The 18,269-nt window shown below is 57.2% G+C and overlaps 1 protein-coding gene across 7 annotated transcripts in view; it reads right to left on the bottom strand.

The window, feature by feature from the left end:
* Window positions 1-5,207: 5,207 nt before the first annotated feature.
* Window positions 5,208-18,269, bottom strand: part of NAV1 (neuron navigator 1) — a 191,854-nt gene continuing 178,792 nt past the window's right edge. For 4 of the 7 annotated variants that reach the window (XM_025285236.3, XM_044942575.2, XM_044942577.2 and 1 more), the window contains 15 exons: window positions 17,316-17,437; window positions 16,707-16,715; window positions 13,565-13,761; window positions 13,260-13,452; window positions 12,846-13,014; window positions 12,376-12,473; window positions 12,169-12,264; window positions 11,801-11,960; window positions 11,263-11,498; window positions 10,557-10,711; window positions 10,333-10,404; window positions 9,746-9,942; window positions 9,180-9,298; window positions 7,581-7,778; window positions 5,208-6,054 (listed from right to left, as the gene is read on the bottom strand). In XM_025285236.3, coding sequence (XP_025141021.3) covers window positions 5,959-6,054; window positions 7,581-7,778; window positions 9,180-9,298; window positions 9,746-9,942; window positions 10,333-10,404; window positions 10,557-10,711; window positions 11,263-11,498; window positions 11,801-11,960; window positions 12,169-12,264; window positions 12,376-12,473; window positions 12,846-13,014; window positions 13,260-13,452; window positions 13,565-13,761; window positions 16,707-16,715; window positions 17,316-17,437 — 2,117 coding nt within the window. In that variant the 3' untranslated portion in view covers window positions 5,208-5,958. The other 3 variants (XM_044942574.2, XM_044942576.2, XM_044942578.2) reach the window with 2 other exon arrangements.

Below are 18,269 nucleotides of genomic sequence, written 5' to 3'. Positions count from 1 at the left end.
CCAGACAGAGGGAGCTAGAGAGAGCCAGCGGACAACACAGGAGATCACTTTATTGAAACGCAAATGGCATTGAACAGGTGACTTGCTGGGAGGAGACATGCCTGATGGACAGAGGACCCAGGTGAGAGGGCTTCTGGCAGTGAGGGAAGAAGGCCTCATCCGCTGGTCCCGGGATGGATTTAACTGTCAACCGACTTATTATTTAAGACAAATCACCCAGCTCTCTCATGATTGTTACCGCAATTATGTATAAATACAACGGCTCCCTTTCTCTACATCAGATATGAAAGGGGGTAGGTTGAAAGAGGGGAAGGCGAATGATAAAAACTAAAATATGAAGACACACACATATCCTGGTTTGGGGGTTTGTGCCCAATAAATTAAAAAAAAAAAAAAGTGTTGTAAAGATTCCTGCCCACCTTCCACCGGAGGATCGCCATGCATTTGAGAAACAAAGGCTCCATCACACAAACAGTGCTGTCTAAAACAGGGCAGGTGAGAAGGACAAGGAAAGGAACCCAGCAAGGGCTGGAATTCATTTGAGAAAAAGGTTGTTCTGTTAAAGAAACAAAAAACAAGAACACTTAGGAAGCGGGAGACTCCTGCACGGCAGTGGCCTGGAGACCGTCTGGGACAGGGAGCTCTTGCCTTCTCATCTGTGTCTTCAGTCTGGAGACATGGCAGGGATGCGGGGAGATCCGTAGATGAAGAACCCGGCGGGCTGTGGGGTGACTTCAGTGCAGGCTTCACGCCTTCTTCAGGCTCTCATCCTCCTCCAGGCACTTGGTCCCTGACCCCAGGAGGCCCAGTGCCAGATGGGTCTTTGTCCCCCACCCACAAGCGCTCTCACAGGGCAAATGGACAAACTAAACAAGGCCAGTTGTATACACATCTCCCCCATGGCCCCATCTGTGAGTTTGGGAAAATACGAAGCTCTTTTCAGTTAAAAAAAATTGTTTTAATCGGGGGAAAGATGGACGCCCCAAGGGCCCTCTGCTCCATCTCTGAGAAGGCTCTCCTGTGGCCAGGCAGGACCAGGGGCGGGATGGGCAGAAGGTTCTGGCAGGTGCCCTTTAGAACTGGGACAAGGGTGAGGGGTGCTGCAGGACAAGCTTCGTGGAAATACAGATTAGACTTTTAAACTGCTCTCATCCCATCAGCAAAAAGAGGCCGAGTTGAGAAGTACCACCTAGCAGGAGACACCTGGAAGAGCCTTCCCTCTGCATCCCCTCAGGAAGCCCCCTGGAAATCTCAGAGCTGTGATATTTTTCCCTGGAGGTTGTGTTCTACAAGGAAATGCAAGCATTCCCCTGACTTCTGCCCAAAAGCACACATACTCTTTCTGTTAAATAAAAGGAAAGACAGAATCATGCGGACACATGAGAAGACCTTGAAACTAATGTTAAAGTCTGAATTTTACCCTAGAACCTTATTTGTGGTCCTAAAGCCCCAGTGTGGGGACTCTGGTCCTTGGCTTTCCCTGACACAGTGAATTGAACCTGTAGTGTCCAGCACAATTACCAAGAGGGTTCGTTAAAACAAAACTCGCCAGGCCCTCTCCCCAGTTTCTGATTCAGTAGGTCTGGGATGGGGTCTGAGAACTTCATTTCCACAAGTCCTCAGATGCTGCCGACACTGATGGTCTGTACACAGATACAAGAACTGCTGCTTTAAGAAATGAAAGAGGTGAATCAAAGGACCGATGTTGACTTCCTTCCACGACCATGCCCGTCACAGAAAGCTCTCCAGACACAGCCATTAAGAGACCCAAAGGCCAAACTGGGAGGACCCAGCAGCACAGGCTTAATACCCCTGGGCTGGCAGCCCTGCAGCTCCCGGGTTGCTCTTGGTGTGTGCCCTTACTCTCAGACTGCGCCGTCTCCCGCAGGGTCTGTGACGGGAGTATGTACTCCAGGCTGGGCTAACAGGCACACGTGGGCAGTGGGCAAGCCAAGGTGGTGGCCCCCATGGCCCTGACAAGGTTGACTGAGGGTTCATGAATATATAAAGCTCCTTTCGGTTATAAAGGGTGTTATTCTCAGGCTTTGGTCATCTGAGAACAGTGTCCCTAAAACCATTTTCTTACTATGGCCTCTCTGGTGGGGCCATGGGCCAGGACTCAGTGGTGTAATAGTCATCCAGTTATCAGAGGACAGTTCCGGTGTTCCAGCAGCAAAGCCTCCGGAAAAGCACGTTTCATGCCATCAGTGCGCAGGCAGCGGGTGGGGGTGTTTACAGAGTCTCCCTACTGGCTTCTGCTTAGCTAAGGCCCAGGAGTAGGGAAGGAAGCATGAGGAGAACGCGATCAGCCCTAGAAAGAGGCCTGTGTGAAATGTGCAGTGAGGACAAGACCAGCTTCCTTTCCAGACACCCTGCAATAGAGGGTCCCACAAGTCTCGCTCTCATAGGCAGCCTTTGCCTCTGTGCAGGGCTCCCGTGTGAGGGGTTGCTGGGAGGGGGCTCTCTCCTCCCTCTGGAAATAAAGTGACCTCTGAGACTGACGGGGTGCCCCTCTGAATACTTGGGGTCTTGTTGCAAGGAGCTCGAAGTGGAGATGAGATTAGGCCCAAACCAGGAAAAGCGGAAGAAAGAAAAAAATTTTTTAAATGCCTATGTTGTCTTAGGTCCTCAAGGAGGATGGGCAGACTAGTTGGTCATTCAAAACCAAAGCTTAGCCTGCGGACCGCTAGGGACTCTGCGAGGGGACCCCCAAGACCTCAGCCAGCCTCCCACTTCCCAACACGCAGATCACGCAACAGAGACGCCGAGACGAGACGCGCACAGAGATAAGCACCGCGGAGCTGCCTCAGAAGATGCGACGGCGGCAGCCGGCCGCTCCTGGAGACACACACACACACAGCGTGTCCTCTGCCAGCCTCGGCACCTCGCGCTTTATTTCTGGTGCCTAAGCAGGAGCGGAGGACAAACACACTGGACAAAACGCGGTGGTCTCCTTCATCCAGAAATGGGGGCCGTGGTCGCACTTCTGCCCGGAAGTGGGGCTGGGCGCTGAAGCACGGGGTCTGCTCGACAGATGCGGTGAGGAGAGGAGCTGGGGGCAGGAGGGGGTGGCACTCAGTCCAGTCCTGGAGGGGCTGGGTTTTCTCAAGGTGCCGGGATGCGAATTTAGTCCTGGGACCTGGCCGTCCCTTTCTGAGGGGTCCCAGCGTCTCAACCAAGAAGCAGGGGGACAGGTGGGAGAGGATGCTGTGGATCTGTGCTGGCCACTCACTCCAGGGCAGGGGCGGAGGGCGGGGGGTTGGCTTCAGAGGGGCCTGCGTGAGCGCCGAGGGGCCTAGCACCGTGAGGAGGCTTGGCCGGCCGCAGTCGCCACGATTCCTGGGGGATGATGTACGCCCACAGCCAGGGGCCCAGGTGGACAACTGGAAATGCAGTCCAGACTCCCGAGGGACAGCGGTGGGTTGTGCCCCCGTGCTGGCTGGGAGCCCATTTTCTGGAGGCTGGCAGCTGAAGAGCCAAGTGCAACGCTGCTGTTGGCTCTGTGGGCCAGGGCTCAGAGATGAGGCGCAAGAACCCGAGGCCGCCAGGCCCAGCCTGCTGAGATCCAGGCAGACTGCACGGTGGCCTCCACGCTGGCCGGGGAGGCAGGCATCGCTCCGGGAGGTCTGAGGCAGTTGGAATGGAGGAAGGGGGTCACCCCTTTCCTTTTTCTCAAGTAGCCAGTAACACCCAGGACAGAAGGCACCGGCCGGGCAGCACCGAGAACAGAGATGGGGCTCAGCCCTGGGGGAGACGGCGCTGGAGCCGGAGCCGGAGCCCAGCCCCGGGTTGACAGCCAAGGTGGAGCTGAGAGGCCAGCGCCCAGGGAAGGCCCACCTGGCGGGGTGTCTTCTCGTCCTTCCAAGCTGGGACGCCCTGCTCCAGGGCCGCCTCCTTCTGCACGGCAGAGACCTTAAGGCAGTGATGTCAGCACCATCCTTGGACAGACAGCCTCTTCCCACGGGAGAATTGCATATTTTCTGGCAGGGTTGGGGTCTTCACAGCTCTAGCAGCATTAACAGACATTCCCTTCAGCAGGTAAGATCCGCCACCCCTGGGAGCCACCAGGGAACGCAGAAGCCTCTGAAAGGAGCGGTAAGATCCGCCATCCCTGGGAGCCACCAGGGGGCGCAGAAGCCTCTGAAAGGAGCAATCTGACCACCTTTTGGACCTAAGTGAACCTCTTCTAATAGGAAGATTCAGATGCAGTTGCTCCTTGGTTTGGTGGGACAGAGAGATCCAGGTTAGTGGTTATTGTGCCTGTAGGTTCTGATAAGAGTGTGTGCTACTTGGGGCTCCGCAGAGCTTCACAGATCCCTGGTCTGCAGGCCCAAAACCACAGCCTCGCCAGGCAACCCAGTGCACTGGGCAGTTAGTTGCGGGCTTCTTTATGGCCAGCTCCTGCGGTTTGGATGCCATTTCTCAGGTGATCCTGAGGGCCCACAAGATAAGATGTGTGTTTAGTGGAGATTAATGTTTCCTGCTAGACAGTGAGTGTAAGGACTCACATCTTCTTTTTTTATACCTAGTGACTGGTACACAGTAAGTGCCCAATAAATGCTTGTCCAATGAAGGAATTAGCACTGCCGAACCTTCAGGGCAACTTCTGCAAAAGGTGGATCCCTTTGGAAGGCAGATCTTTGCCACCAAATCAGACTCCTTATATTCTGATTGGGAGCATCTCACTTGGCTGTCCACTCCTAAGTGAATCTTCGCTTGTTCAGAACCAACAGTAAAAGCCAGCCAGGAATTTTGGATTCAGTTGGGCAAAGCAGTTGCCATCAGAACAGTGCAGGGAGGGGCTCCACAGGCCGCATACAGGGAGATTTCCAGTTTCCGGTTTCCCTCCAGTCCACGGGGAAGCTCAGCTGAGGTCTTGTCAGGATGGGCCCACGTTCTCCTCTAGAGACTGGCTGCCATGCTCCAGGCAAGATGTGTGGGACTCGAGGTCCCTCCTGTCCCACTGCTGAGCTGGCACTTCAGGTCCCACGAGAGCCCCCAGAGTGCCAGACACGGCTGCGTGGCAGGGGTCTTGTGGGTGCCAGTTGCCTGGCATTGGATTCTCCACAGGGCGACCTGGAAAAGCCAGAACAGCCCCAGGATAAGCAGCTTGAGCATTTCATGGACTTGTGAGGGTACAGGAAAACAAGCCGAGAAAGAAGAGGAGAATAAATAGGCAAATGAGAGGGAAAAATGGAAACAAAACAAACAAAAAAAAAAAGTCGGGTTTATTGACTCGTGTGCTAACTTAGATGCTGTGAGCAGAGCTGGTGGCGTTTCTCTGAAGGCTGCGGTGGCATCCCTGTGGTCTGGCCGCGTCTCAGGTGGGCGCCGTGTCGCTGGTATCCCCCGTGTGTCGAGACGGGGGGCGGGTAGCACACCTTGCAACTGGACTTCCTCCCTCCAGCTTCATTTTTTCCTTTTTTTTTTTTTTTTAAACCTTTTACAGATTGATTTAAACGTTGTAAACCACATGCTTTTTTTTTTTCTCCTGCAGCCTGATCTTGGGGGCAGGGAGAGCTGTTGGCAGTGGCTGGAACTGGGCAGGGTCCGAGGGAGGGTCCAGGAGCCGCCTCCTCCCAGAAGACTTCCCCCGGCGAGGCTGTGTCTCTGAGCCGTTCGTGAGAATCAGGAACTACCGCAGGCTTGTTTGATGTCTTCTGAACCCCTCCCCAGAAAGCCCAGGAGTTTGTAATTGAGACAAGAAATCAAGGAAAAAGAGCCAGGATCATCTTCTCCTCAGAGTCACCAGAGGAGACTAGGAGATGGATCTGGGGACGTGGGTCCACCTGCCAGTCCCACAGGGAGTTCTCCAAGGTGCAGCACCAGGAACCTGCCCCTTCCTCCACGGCCCCTCCTGTCCTGGGGCTGGAGAGCCCGCGCTGGGAGGAAGCAGGGCAGAGGGGACGGCACGGCACTGTCCCCCGCCCCGCTGTCCTGTGACTGGCTGCTGGGCCCTCAGAGCGTGGCCTGGAGGCTGGGGTCCAGGATGCTCTCTCTGTCTGGAGACTCGATGTAATTGGCAGCTTCCTGCAGTTTCAGCAGCATGGCCATCTAAAGAGGGGCAGAGAGACAGCTAAGGAGAGTGGGGACTTGCAAGTGGTGGAGAACCCAGGGAGTGCAGGGCTGGTTCCACTCTGTGTGAACCCGGCCCTGGGGAGTGAGGGGCGACTAGGGGCAGCGCACACTGTGACCTGCTGGCCACTCCCTGGAGGGTGTGGGGGCCCCAAGGCCGCCTAACAGCTCTTCTCCAAGAGGCTGCCGCCCAGGGGCTAAGCGCCGAACTCAAGTGCCGTTAGGACCTGCTTCTCCCCAGGCCCGCCCATCTCTCCAGCCCTGCCCACCCCATCACTCCAGCCCCGCACCCCTCCCTCCCCACCCCCAGCTAAGGAAGCATCGTTGTTCCAGCCTTCTGTTTACACGATTAACACTGTCCTGACTTAAAAGCCTTTTTATACAGAGAACACCTGTTTTCTACAAGGTCCAAATTTAAATAAAATGTATTAGGATTAAAGTAGAATGATCTCCTACTGGCAATGTAAAAGTGCAAGATCTTGGGTTTGTGCATGTGTCCATCAGATCAGATCAGATCAGATCAGTCGCTCAGTTGTGTCCGACTCTCTGCGACCCCATGAATCGCAGCACGCCAGGCCTCCCTGTCCATCACCAACTCCCGGAGTTCACTGAGACTTACGTCCATCGAGTCAGTGATGCCATCCAGCCATCTCATCTTCTGTCACCCCCTTCTCCTCCTGCTCCCAATCCCTCCCAGCATCAGAGTCTTTTCCAATGAGCATGTGTCCATACCATCTGCTAAACCGTCCTGCAAGATGGCTTGATGACCAACACCCCCTCCAGCAGAAGGAAGGGCCGAGCCTACCACATGTGTGACTCTGCCAACATTGAGCTGGTTACCTCCTTGTCATAGGCTTCCCCTCAGTGATTAGAGAGGGGAAGGGTCGTCTTCTGTTTTTATCCTCTAGTCAAAGCCTGCTCATATCCTTGGTCCATGTTCTGTATGGAGGTTTCAGGGTTTGGGTCGTATGTTTTGGGTGTCAGTTCTCTTTGTTACAAGCACGGTAGATATTTTTGTAGTTTGTCACCTGTCTCAGCCCGTTTTTTTTCTTTTTAAAAACTATTTATTTATTTGGCTGCACTGGGTCTTAGTGGCCACATGCAAACTCTTAGCTTCAGCACGTGGGATCTAGTTCCCTGACCAGGGACTGAACCCGGCCCCCTGCCTTGGGAGGCGGAAGGGAAGCCCCTCAGCCCACTTTCTAAGAGCTCCTGGAGTCACTGCACCGTGGCTGTCCCCAGGACGACCCCAGGGAGCAAGGACAGGAGCAGGACCAACACCTATGGGTCCCTGGCTCCCCCGCTCTGCATGCTGTTCCCACCCGGCCTCTGCCGGACACACCCGTTGCTGGTGGGCGGCGCCGCTTAGCTCAGTCTGGGGTTCTGATGGTCAGAGCTACCACCACTGGCCTCGCATTCACCCCGGCCTCTGGGCCCAGCAGGGTGCGGACGAGGCTTCAGTTCTGTGACACCCCGACTTCCGCCTTACAGCAGCCTCTACTCACCAGTGGGTCTGAGTCCAGGGAGCTGGGGGTGCTGTCCTTGACTGTCCTGTCCTCTGGGGGCGAGGCGATGCTGTGAGGACCCACGGTGGGGGGCGGCAGGTGGTACAGCTTTGACTGGTCTTGTTGGGCTGAGGGCCAGGGAAGAGTGTCCCGGACCCACTCCACAGGGTCCTCCCAAGCGGCTTTCTGCCCGTGAACCTGGAGAGAAAGGACCAGCGTGATCACTGGTGAAGAGCCTGTGGGTGAGCAGCTCCTGATGTGTGTGCCGCGTGCTCAGTCCCTCAGTCGTGTCCAACTCTTCTCGACCCCATGGAGTGCAGCCTGCCAGCTCCTCTCCATGGGATTCTCCAGGCAAGAATACTGGAGTGGGTTGCCATGCCCTCCTCCAGGGGATCTTCCCGACCCAGGGATCGAACCCTTGTCTCTCACGTCTCCTGCACCGGCAGGCAGGCTCTTTACCACTAGCCCCACCTGGGAAGCCCCCTGAAGTGTCTGTACTTCCTCAAATGTAAAGCCATGAGATTTGGATTCCTGAAGGATTTTGAGTTTCCCAAAATGGGAAATAAAATAAGTTGGCATAGATTGGTAGAAGCCATCTTGTTTGTTTTTTAAGTTTTGGCCACAGCACACGCATGTGGGCCCTTAGCCCCTCACCCAGAGACCGAACCTGCACCCCAGGCGCTGAAAGGCAGAGTCTTAGCCACGGGGCTGACGGGGAGGCCCGAGACCATCTTGGAGAATAATTTGGCAAACTATTAAAACTTGACATGGACCCCACAAGTCATATGACCCTGCAATTTTACTTTCCAAGTAAGAAATTTCAGTTCGGTAATAATAATACCTTTTGAAAGAAATTTGGGCTTTGCTGAAAGGAGATACCATCTGTGTAAAAATGGTTTAAATTAGAAAACTGTTAATAATAATGAAAGTTACACGAGAATGGTGATACACTGCATCTCTGGAACCCCCCACATCACCAGGTGGGGTGTCACGCCGACACGTGACTCACGGGTGAAACGCGACTGCTGGCCCAGTCACCGCGTCGCCGGTCAGCGGGCCAGTGACGGGCATGCCCTCATTTACGGGTGAGAAAACTGAGGAGGTTTTTAAAAGTGACAGCTGCCTTTTGCACAAAGTTCTTATTCTCACTTTTACAAACGTTTTCACACATTTCATTTGCCTTCAAAACAGAGCAAATTTATACTGTCTCCTTTCTTACATATGAGGAGTTTAAAAAGGTCAAATAACTTGACCAGAATAACATTTTTATTAGTAATTAGTAATGAGCTAAAGCTATAATAGGATTTTACTTAATTCTTAACTCAGTTGTTTCTCTATCTGGCCAAATCCCTAGGGAGTGGTTTGAGTTTGGAGGAGACTCAGAGGCCTAGGACTGGACACACAGCCCCAGGTCAGTGGTTGTTAGCCGTTTGCTGGGCGCTGGCCATAGGCGGGAAAGCAGCATGGTCTGCATAGTGCCTCGTCCGGCCTGTTAGGAGGAGAGCCTAAAAACCTCAGTGGCCGCGTGTCTGACTCTGTCTCCACTGTGTGAGGTGGGCCAGCCTGGCCTCGGTTGAGCAGGGTCCAGGGTGGGCTCACCTTGATGCCATCCTTGGCCCCTTCCTGTAGGTAGGGGATGATGGAATTGTTCCACAGGTCGATGAACCAGGTCCGGAAATCCTCGATGCCGATGGGGCAAGACAGAAAGAAGCAGGGACCTGGCAAGAGAAGAGGGCTGTGAAGACGGCCTAGAGCCTCACTCCCTGGCCGTCTGCCCACTGACTCCCTAATACCAGGCAGAAGGCCTTGGAACTAGAGCGTGAGAGAAGCACAGGGCTGGGCTAAACTGAGATCGTGGTCAAGACAGTGGGAGCTGTGCTGCAGCCTCAGAAATGATGCTTCTCCAGGTGGATGGGAGGCAGGGGAGCCAGAGGCAGCTTTAAGCTCCCCTAACACCTCCCCTGCATCTTCTCAGCGATCCTGGGGGGTGTGGGTGACGTCAGGGTTCTGACAGCTGACGCAGGCAGGGGGGCCACACTGGGCGCTTACTCAGTGACCCGCGGTTCTAAGGCTGCAGGCATGGGGCCAGTGGGTCCTCCACACACTGAAGACATGGAGGGAAAGGGACCCGCGCCAGCCCCGCCCAGGTGAGGCGCAGGCTGTACCGATGAGGAAGTCGGAGGTGCTGTGCTTCTCCAGGAAGGTGTGTAGGTGGTACCACAGCTTGGGCACCCAGTCCAGCACCCGCAGCAGCTCCTCCCTGTTGGCGTTGATGTCGCTGTCCGACTCCACCAGCTTCCTCCTCAGGTAGCGAACCAGGAAGCCGTTGGCGGGCTCCACGTTGTTGGAGAAGGTCAGCATCCTGTGGCCAGGGATGCAGAGGGTCGGCGGGGGGGCTGCACGAGGGTGTGTCGACTTCGCTCCCACCCGACCTGAGCCGCCTGCCTCCCACTGATGCCCACGGGTCTGCTGAACTCAGGGCCGAGGAAGAGCTGGCACTCAGATCAGTGACCCCCTCAGGTAACCATCGGACCCCGCTGGCCTGGACGAGGGGTGTGTGGGCAGAGGCTGCACCTCTTCCTGTGTCAAGGGCCCGTCTCCCTCTGCACCGACACGGCACACACCTCCTCTCCCAGCCCACAGGGCACTGCTACTTCTGTTTCCTTCTGCTGTGCCTCTGGCCAGATCCCGGACTGAACTGGTTTACAGACTTGGGGGCATCTGGAGGCCCATCCAGGGCCATGGATCTTACCTGAAGCTCAGGTGCAAGCCGTGATTAGGTGTCATTTTTACTGGTTGATTAGTGGTACCAATAATATAGGGACTGCGGGAAGACAGAGGAAAGACTGGCTTAGACCTGTCTGAACACTCGGTTTCTGCTGTGTGCTACCCCCACCCCGTGGAACACTCACAGCTTGGGGTGGACTGGGCTCCCCTCTGCCCGCTGTGGGGAGTCTGGTCCTGACTCCAGCTCACCATTTGTGGTACTTGCAGGTCAGGGCCCCATTGACCAGCTCGCTGATGGAGCCTGCCTCACTCAGGTCATCCAACAGGATCACCAGGGGGACGTCCCCAGTTCCTGTTTCCCGGTCTATCTGGTTGGCCAGGTTGGAGAGATACAGCTGCAGGTCCTGAAATGAAAGAAGGGGGCGGTCAGCACTCAGGAGCAGCAAGCCCCCGGACCGGCCTTGCAGAGGAGGGTTTCAGAGGAGCTGGGCTGGTTCTGGATCCCGGGAGGGGCCTTGGTTCCTGTGTGATGCGCTTGGACCTGTGACTGCAGAAGCCTACCACCCCAGCCCCATCAGCAGTGGCCCCTAAACCCCTCAAGGTTGGGGAACACACTTGTCTTAAATAGCTGTGCACAGGATGTGCACTGGGAACCACCCGCAATGGACGTGCCTCCCCGTGGGGCACAGCACGCAGGGACCTTGGAGAGGGACCTGGCAGGGCTCAGCACAGCGTGTGACAGTTCCGAGGGCTCCCCTAAAGGACGCCAGCCCACGGTCAGAGAGACGTCCTAGAAAGAGGCTGAGGAGAGGCAGAGGAGAGACTGACAAGGCGGGCAGAGGGCCGGTGGGACGTGAGAGGGATGGAGCGCCCCGGGGAGGGAGGAGCCTGGATGGGGCTGCCACGGGGGGAGGGGAGCACCGTGGAGCAGGGCGGTTCGGGCGAGCGCAGGCACCTTGCAGGACTGCTGGTGCATGTTGAAGGTGCTGACGATGCCCTCAGTGACCTCGCGGCCAGAGCGCTCCACCAGGTACTCGGCCAGGCGGTTGGTCAGGTAGGTCTTGCCGGTGCCGCTGGGGCCCGAGAGGACGAGCCGCCGGTGCTTGAGCAGCAGGCCGATGTAGTGCTGCATCATGGGCTTGGGGATGAGCGTCTCAAACACCAGGCTGTCCACACATTTCTCCCTGAGACCTGTAACATGCCTGCCTGTGTGAGCTGGCGCCCTGGGCCCAACAGGACCCCCTAGGCTGGCTCTGGTCACGCGGGGCAGGCCGTGTGCTATGGGGGCGGGTGGAGGGGAAGCCCAGGTGGGGCAGAAATGTCCTGTGAACAACATGTTCCCTGGGATGAGTCTGGAGCAGGTGAGCCTATCTTGTGTCTTACGGTGACCTCCACCCTGCAGCCCCTCAGCCAGTTCCTGCTCCAGGAATACACGATGGACCGCCTGACAGTCCCCTCATTCCACAGCCCTGCACCCAGGATCTGGGACTGACCTTTGAGGGAGACCACTATGTTGTTAACCCCTCGGCGGCAGGGGGGCAACTCTGGGGGCTCTGCGTCCAGGAGCCGTTTCACGTGGCTGATGCTGTAGCCGTGGATGGACTCGGTGCTCAGTCCCAGCGTGGAGGCCGGGTCCATCTTAGAGATGTAGTCCTGACGGGAAGGGAGGGGGAGAAAGGAGGTGCTTGAGAGGGACGCGGAGGAGATCAAGACCACAGGACGAGCAGTGCTACAGGGCACAGCACTCCACGAGGAAGGGGAGGAGCCGTCTGTCTCCTGGGGCCTTCTGCACGGAGGCTCCGAGGCCCGGGCCCCCGTGTTCTCAGAGGACCGGCAGCCCCTGAGCTCCTGCACCTCTTACCTTGAACACCTGGAAAACAGCGCCGTCCAGCAGCTTCCAGTCAACCTGTCCGCTGACCTTGCTGCACCCCAGGAAGAACTCCTGCTGCTTCAAGTCCTGTGAGGCCAAGGTGGGCGGCTCAGGAGCCGCGTACACTGGGCTTGGGGGCTGTCAGAGCCAAGGCTTCGTGGGTGGAAATGACAGTGTCAGGCCCCCCAAGCTCCTTACCCCTTTGATGATGTGCTGGGGGGGCATCCTCACCACCACCCGGAGAGTCACCTCTTCCTTTGGGCCACAGGTGCTGATGCCATCCATGGGGGACAGGTCTGGAGGTGGGGAACAGGAATGCTGGTTTGGGGGGCACCCCAGACTATCCTACACCTTCCTGCCACTCCCCTTTCCACAAAGTCTTTATCTAGCCCAAAGAAGCACCAGGAGTCCAAGCCCGAAGAGCGATAAGGGATTTAGGAGCACGGCGATCCTTCGTGTCTCAGGACGCTGGCCTCGGCTTGCAGCGGCACCAGTGCCTCCTGACCCCGGAAGCTGCGCCGGAGTGAGCGAGGGGGGATCCTCTGACCCCGGAAGCTGCGCCAGAGTGAGTGAAGGGGGATCCTCTGACCCCGGAAGCTGCGCCGGAGTGAGCGAGGGAGATCCTTTCCTGCTTTTCACCCGCCCAGGGCCTTCGCCCCAACAGGTACCTGTGTCTGTGAGGCTTGGGCTGAAGGAATGGGTGAGCGCCAGGCCCAAGGAGCGACGAGGGGAGGGTAGAGCCGAAGATCCCGGGATCTGCCCAGGAGCGGAGCCCGCCGAGGGGCCCGGGGCCACCTTCAGCCGGTCGTTCTCTGCTTTCAGCAGGTCCACCTCCAACTGTGGCGAGAACAGGCGGGTCTGGAGCCTCGGCAGCAGGGTCCTGCAGACCCGCCCGGCGGTGCATCGCTCTCGCAGCCAAGGACCCACGTCCCTTCCCATCCTGCAGCCCCGCGCCTCCCCGTATCCCCGTCCATCCCGCAGCCATCCCCGCATCCCGCCCCGTCCCGCGGCCCCGCCCCTCGTAGCCCCGCCTGGTTCTGCGGCCCCGCCCCTCCCGCAGCCCCGCCCCGCCCCGGACCGACCTGCATGTTGTGCATGGTCTCCCGCAGCTGGTCCAGCTGGTGGGCCGAGTTGAGGGCTTCCAGGCGGATGTCTGTGAGCTTCATCTCCTTCTCCCACAGCTCTGAGCGCAGCTCGGACACCTCCTTCTTCTCCGGCTCCTCCTCCTCGCTGCCATGGAACAGCCGGGCGTGGGGGGCCGGGGGAGCGGGGCCCCTGGAAGTAGGCGTGGAGCACTGGGCGTTAGACTCTGAGCCCGAGGACGGCCGTCACTGGCCCCACGGCCTGGGGAGGGGGCTACAGTGGGGGGCGGCCTGGGAACACTTACTCGGGGACGTCGGTGCCCGCAGAAGACGAGGTGGAGGACTTGATGGAGGGTGAGGCAGTCTCGGTGGACGCGTGCTGCAGTTTCGGGGACGAGGGGGCGGAGGAGTCGGGCGTGGCAATCTCCTCGATGTCAGAATAGGAGGAGGCTGACTTGGGCCCCTTCTTTATACTGAAGGCTTTGTTGAAGGAACTTCGGAGCTAAAACAAAGCAGATTGGGGAGAGAGCTGTGAGGCCAGGCCCTGGAGATGGGGAGGTGGGAGGGGGCTTCTGAGACACGGGCCAGAGGAAGGGATGTGCGGCAGTGAGCACGCCCTCAGGAGGGCTTCTCTGGCCTTGTGACATGAGGGTGGGAGGCTTGCCTAGGAACTCAGGCTGAGTGAGTAAGACTCGCTGCACTGTGGGAACGTCCTGGGTTTTTTCTCCCCCTTGGGGGCTCCCCGCTGTGAAGGGATGGAGGGGACCCCCAGGGCACAGGGTGTACCTCCTGGTGACCCCATCCTGCTTTTTTCAGCAGATCAGCAATTGCTTAGCCTGCAGCCTGGCTCATTTGGGCCTCAGGACCCACCTCTGAGCTGGGCTTATCAGATCAGAGCCTACCCAGCAGACAGGGACAACATGATTCCGTGAATCAAAAGATGGGAGTGAACCAAGCTCCTTTCACTGCCACCCGCGCTCAGCACATTGCAGGATACAAGTGCTTTCGACCATGTCCACTCAAGTGTGCCAGAATTAAGGGATACTTCCTAGCATTTCCTCCAAGTATGCAGGAGGAACTGGCTTGGTCTTGGGTGCTGACAAGCTGGGTGTTAGGGGTGCGGGAGGCAAACCAGGGATCTGCCCCGCGCCCGTCACATGCGCCCATTCAGCATGCACACACACGCAGGGACATGGAGATGGAGCTGCAGCCGGAGACAGAGTGCGGAGGGCCAAAGCAGACCAGATCGCTGGGACAGCAAGAGCAGAGTGCAAATCTGAGGACTCTTCCCAGGTGTCTCCCGGGGCTCAGGACAGCTGTGGGTGGTGGTGGCGCAGCAGGGGCGTGTCGGGGTCTCTACCAGGAAGGACATAAGGAAGACCCATCTGGCTCGATGGGGTGTGAGGGGGGAGTGTGTGTGCAGGGTTGTGTCCTCTCTAGGTAGTCAGGGCTCAGTGTCAGAAGCGCAGTTCTCTGTGGAGATGGAGACCTGGGACTAGGACACGAGCCTCCCGCTCTTGTCTCGAACCCTTGCGTCTCAGGAGACCGTGTGTGTCCACGTGTGAACTGTGACCCCCATCTGCAGGCCCCCCACCCCGCTGAGGTCATGGAGACCCTAAGTGGGAACAGTGCTCTGTGTGAGTCTGTGTTGCCAACGCAGAACTGCTGGGCAGAGGGACTGTACAGTGCGATGTGGTAAGGGATGCTGGGGTCAAACGATGGAGCAAGACAAACCCAGACTCTGTCCTGAGGGACATCTCAGCGCGTCTCCAGTGAGGCCGTGCATGTAGAAGGCAGCACTCCTCAGATGTGAGCGTCTCGAGGGGCTGGTGTGAAACTTGGGGCAACGCCAAGCTATGACTCAAGTTTCAGTCATCACCCTGCTCCCCATGACCCTCGGACAGGCTCTAGGGGACGGAACCTCTCCCTGAACCTCCCCCTTCTGACCGGCGTCTGCAGGAAGCACTGCTCTCTGTCCACCAAGATCCCACCTCGATTCCACCTCCAGTGGGCTTCTGCCCCGCTGTGACACTCTGCCTGCCTCTTGGGACAAGCGTCTATGAATCCCAGAGCCTCGCTCACTGGATTACAAGTGAATTACAAGCCGTCTATGAACTCCCAGAGCCTCGCTCACTGGATTACAAGTGAATTACAAGCCGTCTATGAACTCCCAGAGCCTCGCTCACTGGATTACAAGTGAATTACAAGCCGTCTATGAACTCCCAGAGCCTCGCTCACTGGATTACAAGTGAATTACAAGCCGTCTATGAACTCCCAGAGCCTCGCTCACTGGATTACAAGTGAATTACAAGCCGTCTATGAGCTCCCAGAGCCTCGCTCACTGAATTACAAGTGAATTACAAGCCGTCTATGAGCTCCCAGAGCCTCGCTCACTGAATTACAAGTGAATTACAAGCCGTCTATGAACTCCCAGGGCCTCGCTCACTGGATTAACAAGCATTCCGACACCACTGGATTGTCATCAGTCTTATATAGACTACTTCTGTCTACCTGGCAATTTCCCAGGCTCTTTGAGATCACAGATTCCATGTTTCAGAGAAGACAATGGCACCCCACTCCAGTACTCTTGCCTGGAAAATCCCATGGATGGAGGAGCCTGGTAGGCTGCAGTCCATGGGGTCGCTAAGAGTCAGACACGACTGAGCGACTTCTCTTTCACTTTCCACTTTCATGCATTGGAGGAGGAAATGGCAACCCACTCCAGTGGTCTTGCCTGGAGAATCCCATGGACGGAGAAGCCTGGTAGGCTGCAGTCCATGGGGTCGCACAGAGTCGGACATGACTGAAGCGACGCAGCAACAGATTCCATGTTTCCTACCCTCAGACACCCAGCCAGTGTTGGCATAGGGTCCGAGTGGACTTAAATGTGTCTGGTGTGTCAGGGTTCGCTGTTTATTTCTGACGTTTATACCCTAATCCCCGAAACCCCTCTGTCAACCCCACAGCTGCTCAGAGGGCTCAGGCTCAGGGGTGATCTGAGGTCCCACCCCTCACCTCTCTCGGGCTCATTTTACTTCAGAGCTAAATCCTCAGGCTGCACCCAAGCTGACCTGGCCTCTGGTGAGCGTGGTAACGCTCACCCCCTTACAGCCTTCCGTGTGGGGCGTCTAGGGCTTGGCGGAGCGAGGGGCCAGGGCGCACTGTCTTGGCAGCCTGACGGGCACTGTCCTGTTTGGCTGCTTTCGTAGCAGGTGGACTTTGGCACCAGGGGAGACGGGAGGGGGCGGCACCCTCCCACTGCCCCAGCCAGACCGCTCCTCTGTCCTCCAGGGGCGGCCGTGGGTCGACATGCAGGGAGGGTTAGGGGCTTGGTGGAGGCGGTCACGGTTAGTTTCATGAGTGGTTGTCTCTGTTTAGGGGGGTTGCTCTGGAGAAGGGGAGGGTATGGCAGAGGCAAAGAGGAACGGGGAGGAATGAGTGTCTTACCTCGTAGACCTGGAAAAAAATAGGGATTTTAAGTCAGCATTTTGAAGGAAAAAAAAAAAAAGAAGCAACACTTAATCACTCATTTCACACAGCGGCCCGTCTGGACTACACCACGCTCTGTGCACAGGCTCACTGGGTCGGGCCAGTGGGTGGGTGTGCCCCTGGGGCTCCCCTCCTCCACATGGGCAGCAGGGGGCATGGCGATGTTGGAAAGGGTTAGGGTTCGGGAGACACGAGCAGCTAGAACATCTCTCTCTGGACCAGTCAGGCAGTGCAACAGTCCCTTTTGGAGTGATCTGGCAAGTTCCACGGATACCTCTCCAGGAGCATCTCAGATGAGTAGCTCTGTTCATAACATCTCTCCACAGTATGGGAGGGGTGGGCACAGGTAGGCCAGTCCCTCTGAGGACCTCCTGCTGCTGCTGCCCACCAGATGTGTGCGGGGCTGCAGGGGGTGGCTGGCTGGGGGAGACCCTGCTCTGGGCGGACACCACCCGGGGCTCCCATCAGACGGGACTCTAGCGTGGCAAGCTCAGGGAGGTCAGCTCCTGTGCTGCAGTGGGGTGGCCCCCCGGTGGCCCACACGGCTCCCCCCAGACCTTCACCTACCCAGCTCTTCTTCTTCTTCTTCTTGGCATCGGCCTCCTTGCCGCTGCTGATGCTGGAGTGGCTGGTGATGCTGTTGAGGCTCGAGATGCTGTCGGAGGAGTTCTGCCTCTTGATCCGGAGCTCTGGGGGCCAAGCACAGGGGCGGACACAGACCCAGTGGCTTTAAGGTGACGCGGTGAGGCTGGAGGCCGGGCTTGCTGCAGGAGGAAGGGGAGGAGGAACCCACCTCCTCATCCACATCCTTCACTTGTTGGGAGCATCCTCTCCACAAGCCTTTGTTGGGTGTCAATCATATTTCAACATAAACAAATAAACAAGTAGGAACCGATCCCTGTTCTCAAGAAGCTGCCGTCTAACAGGAGAAAGACCAGCACAGAAACCAGTGACCTTGGTTTGAGCAGCAGGGATGAGGGGCAGCCCAGGCTTCCACTGTCCCCCAGGCACTCACTGGCTGCCACCCTCAGGACTCGCTTCAGAAATACTGGCTGCCAATACTGGGGGGAGGCGGGGCGCGCAAGGCCAAGGGCCTTGCATTTAACCCAAATGGGCTTTAATTTCCCTTTTAATCTGATGGGCAGAAAATCTCTTCAGCTCTTGGAAAACATCTTGTAACGGCACCAAAATGCCCTCCTCTCCTACTTCAGGGAAGGAAAGGGTTAATAAAGGAGGCAGCCTTTGAGTGCTGACAGAACAGAAGCTCTTCAGGTGGGATGTGGAGAAGGCCCTGCAGAGGCTGCGCAGGGAGCACTGGGGTTTGGGTGCGGGCACAGCGAGGGAGCTGGGCCAGCTGGGTGGGGCGAGTCCTGGGTGCCCCTCACAGGACTGTGCCGTGTGCCACAGGTAAGGGGCAGCGGAGTCTAAGCAAAGGCACTGGGTGATCAGATTTTTTTTATAAATTAATTCAGTTGTTTTTGGCTGTGCTGGTCTTCGTTGCTGCCTGTGGGCTCTCTCTAG

This window comes from Bubalus bubalis, chromosome 5, assembly GCF_019923935.1.
Source record: "Bubalus bubalis isolate 160015118507 breed Murrah chromosome 5, NDDB_SH_1, whole genome shotgun sequence".
In the NCBI taxonomy this organism is placed as follows: Eukaryota; Metazoa; Chordata; class Mammalia; order Artiodactyla; family Bovidae; genus Bubalus; species Bubalus bubalis.
The sequence above is the reverse complement of the archived record's forward strand: the minus strand, read 5'-3'. Positions and strand labels throughout refer to the sequence as shown.